Source organism: Oncorhynchus mykiss, chromosome 17 (genome assembly GCF_013265735.2).
Source record: "Oncorhynchus mykiss isolate Arlee chromosome 17, USDA_OmykA_1.1, whole genome shotgun sequence".
Taxonomy (NCBI): domain Eukaryota; kingdom Metazoa; phylum Chordata; class Actinopteri; order Salmoniformes; family Salmonidae; genus Oncorhynchus; species Oncorhynchus mykiss.
The window spans coordinates 14,591,725-14,601,780 of NC_048581.1; the positions used below are offsets into that span (position 1 = coordinate 14,591,725).

Sequence of the window (10,056 nt, forward strand, 5' to 3'; positions counted from 1 at the left end):
GAGAACAACAGGTAGAGAACAGCAGATAGGTAGAGAACAGCAGGTAGAGAACAGCAGGTAGAGAACAGCAGATAGAGAACAGCAGGTAGAGAACAGCAGGTAGGTAGAGAACAGCAGGTAGAGAACAGCAGGTAGAGAACAGCAGGTAGAGAACAGCAGGTAGAGAACAGCAGGTAGAGAACAGCAGGTAGAGAACAGCAGGTAGAGAACAGCAGGTAGAGAACAGCAGGTAGAGAACAGCAGATAGAGAACAGCAGGTAGAGAACAGCAGGTAGAGAACAGCAGGTAGAGAACAGCAGGTAGAGAACAGCAGGTAGAGAACAACAGGTAGAGAACAGCAGATAGAGAACAGCAGGTAGAGAACAGCAGGTAGAGAACAGCAGGTAGAGAACAGCAGGTAGAGAACAGCAGATAAAACATCTGAAAAAGATAATGCAGATCCATTTATATATAGAATGTTTTGCTACATGTGTGTTGTAACTTTATACATATATTCAGGGATTTTCACCCGTGTAAACGTCATTTGCCTGATGCCGCGTGTGTGGAGAGGAGTCTAATTTCATACAAGCGCATTTTTCTCCACGAGGACGCAGGAGTTGAGCAAATCCATTTGAGAAAAGGCCTATATGTTTCTTCTCCCTAGTAAGGAGGAGTCCGGGTTTATGGCTGTCCCATTGGTCCATAAGGGCGTCGTGGTGGTCGCCGTGGGTTACGACATCGCTCCCAAAGGTACCGTTGATGTGTCCCTGGTTTGTGATGTCATGGCAACATAGGAGACATTATGAATGCGTCCCAAATGTCTCCCTGTTTATCTATAGCGTACTACTTCTGTAGACTGCAGCTGGGGTCTTCAGAGCACAGCAGCCTGTTGGTCTAAAATTGGGCCCTGGTCTAAAATTGTGCCCTGGTCTAAAACTGGGCCCTGGTCTAAAATTGTGCCCTCCATCTGTCCCTCGTTTGTTCCTATGTTTTCTTACTTTCCTCCTCGTCCCCCTGTTTCCCATCCAGGGAACATGGATTTGATGGTGTCTCAGGTGCGGAGGAGTGTGGTGTCCGTCATTCAACAGTATTCACACATTAGGTGCTCCCTCTTCATCAGTCTCTATCTCAGATCTGTGCTTACTAAAGGCAGTCTTAATGATATAGAAGCACATTTTTAATCAACTCCCATTGCCCTCCAAGAGTGGCTGAATATAATCTTTACTATCTGACTAAAGGAGATAGTAACAAATATGTCATGATTTGATGATATGAATGTCTAGGCTAGGGGTTGGTTTCTGACTGGCAATCCTCTCTCTCTCTCTCTCTCTCTCTCTCTCTCTGTGTCTCGCTCTCTAGTGGTCTGTACCTGTGTGGCCACTCTGCGGGGGCCCACCTGGCTGCTATGATCCTCTCTACAGACTGGTCTCAGTACAGTGTGACCCCTCAGATCAAAGGTGAGAGGTTAGAGGTCAGTAGATAGCGGGTTGTCAGCAGAGACGTGAGCTCAGTAATCTTTCTCCATAAACACAGAAAGACCTGCTTTTTTATTTTGAATGATTGACAATCTTCTCTCCCTCCTATCTCCTTACCCAAACATTGTCTCTCCCTCCTATCTCCTTACCCATACATTGTCTCTCCCTCCTATCTCCTTACCCAAACATTGTCTCTCCCTCCTATCTCCTTACCCATACATTCTCTCCCTCCTATCTCCTTACCCATACATTGTCTCTCCCTCCTATCTCCTTACCCATACATTGTCTCTCCCTCCTATCTCCTTACCCAAACATTGTCTCTCCCTCCTATCTCCTTACCCATACATTGTCTCTCTCTCCTATCTCCTTACCCATACATTGTCTCTCCCTCCTATCTCCTTACCCAAACATTGTCTCTCCCTCCTATCTCCTTACCCATACATTGTCTCTCCCTCCTATCTCCTTACCCATACATTGTCTCTCCCTCCTATCTCCTTACCCATACATTGTCTCTCCCTCCTATCTCCTTACCCAAACATTGTCTCTCCCTCCTATCTCCTTACCCATACATTGTCTCTCTCTCCTATCTCCTTACCCATACATTGTCTCTCCCTCCTATCTCCTTACCCAAACATTGTCTCTCCCTCCTATCTCCTTACCCATACATTGTCTCTCCCTCCTATCTCCTTACCCATACATTGTCTCTCCCTCCTATCTCCTTACCCATACATTGTCTCTCCCTCCTATCTCCTTACCCATACATTGTCTCTCCCTCCTATCTCCTTACCCATACATTGTCTCTCCCTCCTATCTCCTTACCCATACATTGTCTCTCCCTCCTATCTCCTTACCCATACATTGTCTCTTCCTCCTATCTCCTTACCCATACATTGTCTTTCCCTCCTATCTCCTTACCCATACATTGTCTCTCCCTCCTATCTCCTTACCCATACATTGTCTCTCCCTCCTATCTCCTTACCCATACATTGTCTCTTCCTCCTATCTCCTTACCCATACATTGTCTTTCCCTCCTATCTCCTTACCCATACATTGTCTCTCCCTCCTATCTCCTTACCCATACATTGTCTCTCCCTCCTATCTCCTTACCCATACATTGTCTCTCCCTCCTATCTCCTTACCCAAACATTGTCTCTCCCTCCTATCTCCTTACCCAAACATTGTCTCTCCCTCCTATCTCCTTACCCAAACATTGTCTCTCTCTCTCCTATCTCCTTACCCAAACATTGTCTCTCCCTCCTATCTCCTTACCCAAACATTGTCTCTCCCTCCTATCTCCTTACCCATACATTGTCTCTCCCTCCTATCTCCTTACCCATACATTGTCTCTCCCTCCTATCTCCTTACCCAAACATTGTCTCTCCCTCCTATCTCCTTACCCAAACATTGTCTCTCTCTCTCCTATCTCCTTACCCAAACATTGTCTCTCCCTCCTATCTCCTTACCCAAACATTGTCTCTCTCTCTCTCCTATCTCCTTACCCAAACATTGTCTCTCCCTCCTATCTCCTTACCCAAACATTGTCTCTCCCTCCTATCTCCTTACCCAAACATTGTCTCTCCCTCCTATCTCCTTACCCAAACATTGTCTCTCTCTCTCCTATCTCCTTACCCATACATTGTCTCTCCCTCCTATCTCCTTACCCATACATTGTCTCGCTCTCTCCTATCTCCTTACCCATACATTGTCTCTCCCTCCTATCTCCTTACCCATACATTGTCTCTCCCTCCTATCTCCTTACCCATACATTGTCTCTCCCTCCTATCTCCTTACCCAAACATTGTCTCTCCCTCCTATCTCCTTACCCAAACATTGTCTCTCCCTCCTATCTCCTTACCCAAACATTGTCTCTCCCTCCTATCTCCTTACCCATACATTGTCTCTCCCTCCTATCTCCTTACCCAAACATTGTCTCTCCCTCCTATCTCCTTACCCATACATTGTCTCTCCCTCCTATCTCCTTACCCATACATTGTCTCTCTCTCCTATCTCCTTACCCATACATTGTCTCTCCCTCCTATCTCCTTACCCAAACATTGTCTCTCCCTCCTATCTCCTTACCCATACATTGTCTCTCCCTCCTATCTCCTTACCCATACATTGTCTCTCCCTCCTATCTCCTTACCCATACATTGTCTCTCCCTCCTATCTCCTTACCCATACATTGTCTCTCCCTCCTATCTCCTTACCCATACATTGTCTCTCCCTCCTATCTCCTTACCCATACATTGTCTCTTCCTCCTATCTCCTTACCCATACATTGTCTTTCCCTCCTATCTCCTTACCCATACATTGTCTCTCCCTCCTATCTCCTTACCCATACATTGTCTCTCCCTCCTATCTCCTTACCCAAACATTGTCTCTCCCTCCTATCTCCTTACCCAAACATTGTCTCTCCCTCCTATCTCCTTACCCAAACATTGTCTCTCTCTCTCCTATCTCCTTACCCAAACATTGTCTCTCCCTCCTATCTCCTTACCCAAACATTGTCTCTCCCTCCTATCTCCTTACCCAAACATTGTCTCTCTCTCCTATCTCCTTACCCAAACATTGTCTCTCCCTCCTATCTCCTTACCCATACATTGTCTCTCCCTCCTATCTCCTTACCCAAACATTGTCTCTCCCTCCTATCTCCTTACCCAAACATTGTCTCTCTCTCTCCTATCTCCTTACCCAAACATTGTCTCTCCCTCCTATCTCCTTACCCAAACATTGTCTCTCTCTCTCTCCTATCTCCTTACCCAAACATTGTCTCTCCCTCCTATCTCCTTACCCAAACATTGTCTCTCCCTCCTATCTCCTTACCCAAACATTGTCTCTCCCTCCTATCTCCTTACCCAAACATTGTCTCTCTCTCTCCTATCTCCTTACCCATACATTGTCTCTCCCTCCTATCTCCTTACCCATACATTGTCTCTCCCTCCTATCTCCTTACCCAAACATTGTCTCGCTCTCTCCTATCTCCTTACCCAAACATTGTCTCTCCCTCCTATCTCCTTACCCATACATTGTCTCTCCCTCCTATCTCCTTACCCAAACATTGTCTCTCCCTCCTATCTCCTTACCCATACATTGTCTCTCCCTCCTATCTCCTTACCCAAACATTGTCTCTCCCTCCTATCTCCTTACCCAAACATTGTCTCTCTCTCTCCTATCTCCTTACCCAAACATTGTCTCTCCCTCCTATCTCCTTACCCATACATTGTCTCTCCCTCCTATCTCCTTACCCAAACATGGTCTCTCTTTCTCTCAGGTGCGTTCCTGGTCAGTGGTATATATGACCTCCTGCCCATCCTGTCCACCTATGTCAACGAGCCTCTGAAGATGACAGAGTACGTACCACACACCCCCACACCCATCCACCTCTGAAGATGACAGAGTACGTACCACACCCCCCCACACCCATCCACCCCTGAAGATGCACCACTGAATGCTCTACCTCAGGTATTCCCAAACTAGGGTACGCGCAATGCTGTCGGGGGTACACCAAATAAATAAAAAATATATTATTTAATGTCTTTTTTCCCACATTTTCAAACAGTACATTAATGTTTTCCATGGGGATATACATTTGGGTGAGTTTTTTCTCTCTCGACTGAGTAGCCTCGTTTCACTGCCAATAATAAAATTTAACCATCTAGTGTTCAGTGAAATAACAACACAATGTCAAATACAGGTAGCCTAGTCAAATAAGTAACATCCAATCACATTAACTGTTACTCTCTCGCGGGAAACCTTCACTCTTGCACAGACATTTAGAAACAAAATATGACAATTTGAAAAATAAGCCACAGGAGTTTTTTGAGCGAGAATAAAGATGAATTTTGAGTAGTGAGACATGTATAAAAGCAACAGATACCATTAATAAGAAGGGACTAGAAGCATCTTATATGGTGAGCTACCGAGTGGCTAGGACAGACAAGCCCCATACTATCGTGGAGGACTTCATTCTTCATGCGTCGCAGATATAGCTGGGACGATGCTGGGGGAAAAGCCAACAAAAACTATACAGACAATGTCTTCATCAAACACTGTTTCACGACACATCAGTGACATGGCAGGAGATGTTTTGAAACAATTACTGCTTCACATACAAGCCAGTGAATTCTATGCGTTACAGCTGGATGAGTCAACAGACTCACAGCTCCTGGTATATGTCCGTTACGTTTATAGGGGTCAATTAAGGAAGACATCCTCTTCTGCAAACCACTGGAAACCAGGGCAACGTGAGGATATTTTTCAAGTACTGGACAGGTTTGTGACATCAAATGGACTTTGGTGGTCAAGATGTGTTGGTAGCTGTACTGATGGCGCACAAGCCATGACAGGGAGACATAGTGGGAGAGGTAACCACGCGTGCAAGCTCCTCTCTCTCTCTCGCCTCTTGTTTCCCCTCTTTCTCTCTGTCTCACTCTCTGTCTCTTCACAGAGAGGTGGCTCTGAGGAACAGTCCTAGTCAGCTGGTTCCGCAGCTCAAACTCTCCTCCTCCAACTGTGACATCGTGGTTGCCGTGGCGCAGAAAGACTCGCCAGAGTTCCGGAAGCAGTCGGAGGACTACTACAAAGTCAGGATAGACTGAACACATAGAAGTAGAACACAGAATCAGAGCTGATGAATAGAATGTGTCTGAGTTCCATGGATGGAAAAACAGACAGTCTGAACACATAGAAGTAGAACACAGAATCAGAGCTGATGAATAGAATGTGTCTGAGTTCCATGGATGGAAAAACAGACAGTCTGGGACACATAGAAGTAGAACACAGAATCAGAGCTGATGAATAGAATGTGTCTGAGTTCCATGGATGGAAAAACAGACAGTCTGAACACATAGAAGTAGAACACAGAATCAGAGCTGATGAATAGAATGTGTCTGAGTTCCATGGATGGAAAAACAGACAGTCTGAACACATAGAAGTAGAACACAGAATCAGAGCTGATGAATAGAATGTGTCTGAGTTCCATGGATGGAAAAACAGACAGTCTGAACACATAGAAGTAGAACACAGAATCAGAGCTGATGAATAGAATGTGTCTGAGTTCCATGGATGGAAAAACAGACAGTCTGAACACATAGAAGTAGAACACAGAATCAGAGCTGATGAATAGAATGTGTCTGAGTTCCATGGATGGAAAAACAGACAGTCTGAACACATAGAAGTAGAACACAGAATCAGAGCTGATGAATAGAATGTGTCTGAGTTCCATGGATGGAAAAACAGACAGTCTGAACACATAGAAGTAGAACACAGAATCAGAGCTGATGAATAGAATGTGTCTGAGTTCCATGGATGGAAAAACAGACAGTCTGAACACATAGAAGTAGAACACAGAATCAGAGCTGATGAATAGAATGTGTCTGAGTTCCATGGATGGAAAAACAGACAGTCTGGGACACATTAGAATATATCTAGATTGTTCTTGTAGATTTCAGAAAGTGACAAAACAATTCACCTTTATAACACAGCTGCACCCTTATATTTTTGGAAGAGTTTTAGGGCCTAGAAAATTACTAACTTTCTGTCCCTTTTTTCTCCCTCTTTGCTCTCCCTCTCTTCCCTTCCTCTCTCCCTCTTTGCTCTCCCTCTCTTCCCTTCCTCTCTCCCTCGTTGCTCTCCCTCTCTTCCCTTCCTCTCTCCCTCCTCTCCTCCTTCCCTCTTACAGACGCTGGAGTCAACAGAAGGACTGAAGGTAACATTGGAGGACGTTCCAAACACAGATCACTTCAACATCATCGAGCAGCTAGTCGACGGAGACTACCACCTCACTCAGGTAGGTCCCCCTATCCCTACCTCTTTCTCCCTCTTCCTCCTTATCTATCCCTTCCTTTTTCTTCTCCTTCTCCTGCTCGCCCCTCCCTATCTCCTCCCTCCCTCCCTATCTCCTCCCTCCCTCCCTATCTCCTCCCTCCCTCCCTATCTCCTCCCTCCCTCCCTATCTCCTCCCTCCCTCCCTATCTCTTTCCAAGTCACAGTCAACCTTTGAAGAAAATAAAAAATGTATTAGCTAGACAGTGTTATTTCCTCCTCTCCTTGGGCTAATGAGCATTACTCATCATGAGTATCAGTTTGTCTGTCTCAAAGGTTAAGATGAACTTGACCTTTGTGACCTTTGTCTTCATGCGTCTACCTCCTCCTTGTACAGCTGCTGTTAAAGATGATGGGGAAGAGCTAAAGAGATACAGGGACACCGGCCAATCAATGAAGAGATACAGGGACACCAGCCAATCATTGAAGAGATACAGGGACACTGGCCAATCAATGAAGAGATACAGGGACACCAGCCAATCATTGAAGAGATACAGGGACACTGGCCAATCATTCATTTACATATCAACCACAAACACCTCTGTTCTGAACCACATCTAGAGGCACCAATCACCAGGTATTATGGACTGATGGCTATTGGCTAAACAAGGTGGTTAGGTAACAGGTATTATGTTTTGTGTTACAGAACCTCCGGGGTGAAGATTCCCTTAGTTACAGTTCTTGGATCAGTTTTTGATTCCTCTTAACTTGAACTATTAGTGGGAAAAAATGCAAAACTGACCCAAGATCAGCGTATAGGGGCATCTTCACCCTGCTCCGTTACAAAAAGCTATCGCCTGGAGTTCTTCCTGGTTCGAGTCATGACCAGGAAATACTCCAGGAAATACTCCAGACCCTGCTTTATGTCTTATAGATAGGTGGGCATCATTTTGGCTCAAAGGCCGCATCGGGATTTTCTCAATTCCGAGGATGGCCGCACAGATTTTTTTCCCGGACCGATTTGTTCGTCAAAAGCAATTTGTGGGCCAGAAAAAGGGAAGTTATCACTTTTAGGTCCAATATAATCTCTACATACTTTCTAATTTTAAACGTTCAAGAGCCATGTTCCCTCTAAGCTGCCACTTCCTCCAGGACTGCTGCGTAGAAGGTCTTTTGTTAGAGAGGCACATGGTTTTGCTTGGTCTCTCCTGTGTTAGTCTCTTGTGGTCGGCTACCTCAGTATAATCCTCAGACTGGCTGATAACCTCATGATGATGCATCCTACTCTCCTTACCTACACAGCTAGCTAACCTGTTGACATATTTTTATTTATTTAACTAGGCAAGTCAGTTTAGAACAAATTCTTATTTACAATGATGGCCTACTTGTAAAGCTCTTAGGAATCTTTTAGGGAAATGGTCAAACTGATCCTGGACCAGCCAAAGTTTGACAACATATTATGCGTCCCAAATTGCATCCTTATATAGTTCACTCCTTTTAACCAGGTCTATTTCACTAGGTAGGGTATAGGGTGCCATTTGGGACTGAAGCATAGCCTGCCAGGATAAAGTAGCAACACTTGTTTCCAGAGCGAGCGAGATAGCTAATCAGTTAACCAATCACTATGCACAAATTAATATTGTCTTCATGGCAATTTTCGCTTGTTTTAGTGGCACAGTGTAGTTGATAACGTGCCGACAGTGGCACTTTTTTGTTTCTTTGTATTGTTACATCACTTCCTGTGTTTGTTTCTAAACCTCTCTGAACCATAGAAATAGTCCACCCATTATGATGTCATTGACTTGAATAAGAATGCCTGTTCTCTGAACCATACTGACTGGGAATCTTTCACCACTATGTTGTTCACCTGTTATTATAACTTTATTGACCTGCCATTAGAACCAGGGTTCAAATTATACATGGCCTCTTGGGGGTGCATGAAAAGTGAGGGTGTTCAATCTGCCCCCCCCCCCCCCCCCCCCCCCCCCCCCCCCCCCTAATTCAAACCTTGGTTATTTTCTAAAGGACATGAACAGAGTCTGGACTTCTCCAGATTAAGTACATGACATGAATTGCAATCAGTATGAAGAAAGGTGAATGTTGGCATTCAATAGGGTACGTCTCGAATGGTGAAAAGTAGTGCACTTTTTTAGGGAAAAGGTTGCCATTTTGGACATATGTCAATATTTACTTATATAATTGTCAGATGTGTGTTACACATGGAATTCATTGTAACATGTACCCCAAAATAACCGTTTGACACTTGAATTTGTCAATCTAGAACTAAGGAATACTGTATTTTGTTTATTATTCTACCCTAATATGAAATTGTCAATCTAGATTTGCACACTAAAATGTAATAATGGTTTTACGTGGGTCATTATGCTTCTTTGTCTAGTAGCCTAAATGCTTGTTTCCATGACTAGTAATAATGTTGGTGGGAGAATTATGTAAAATATCACAATAAATGTGTATGTCATAGAAGTGTGCGATTCTGTCAAAGCTTTCTTTTTGAGAAAATATTGGTGAGTTTCAGAGACAGGACTGTCAGGGAAAACTGTGGTTGCAACTGTGGTTGCAAGGGAAGTCGAGCCTTTTCATAACCCTCATATGAAGCGTTATAAATAGGACCATTGTTTTTGGGGAACATAAGGGATATTGTGTTCGACCAGCCTTCTGACACCCATTCACGAGAGAATATCGCGCTCTAGAGACAACGCGTTGTTCTAGAACGTTATTTTAATTCTACCGCGGCAGCAGTTCTATTCGTTTCGTTTGGAGTTTTTAGGGAAATATTATTTATCTCTGAGTCTGAACTGTACTGTACCCACTTGTATGG

The 10,056-nt window shown here is 44.4% G+C and overlaps 1 protein-coding gene across 3 annotated transcripts in view; it reads left to right on the forward strand.

Annotated features, from left to right (window-relative positions):
* The window catches only part of LOC110485515 (kynurenine formamidase), a 17,520-nt gene extending 7,814 nt beyond the window's left edge, over positions 1-9,706 (forward strand). For 2 of the 3 annotated variants that reach the window (XM_036948128.1, XM_036948129.1), the window contains exons 5-12: positions 644-729; positions 1,009-1,081; positions 1,339-1,436; positions 4,726-4,804; positions 5,646-5,726; positions 5,902-6,037; positions 7,135-7,242; positions 7,615-9,706. In XM_036948128.1, coding sequence (XP_036804023.1) covers positions 644-729; positions 1,009-1,081; positions 1,339-1,436; positions 4,726-4,804; positions 5,646-5,726; positions 5,902-6,037; positions 7,135-7,242; positions 7,615-7,644 — 691 coding nt within the window. In that variant the 3' untranslated portion in view covers positions 7,645-9,706. The remainder of the gene's footprint in view (positions 1-643; positions 730-1,008; positions 1,082-1,338; positions 1,437-4,725; positions 4,805-5,645; positions 5,727-5,901; positions 6,038-7,134; positions 7,243-7,614) is intronic. The other variant, XM_036948130.1, reaches the window with a different exon arrangement.
* The last annotated feature ends 350 nt before the right edge of the window (positions 9,707-10,056 follow it).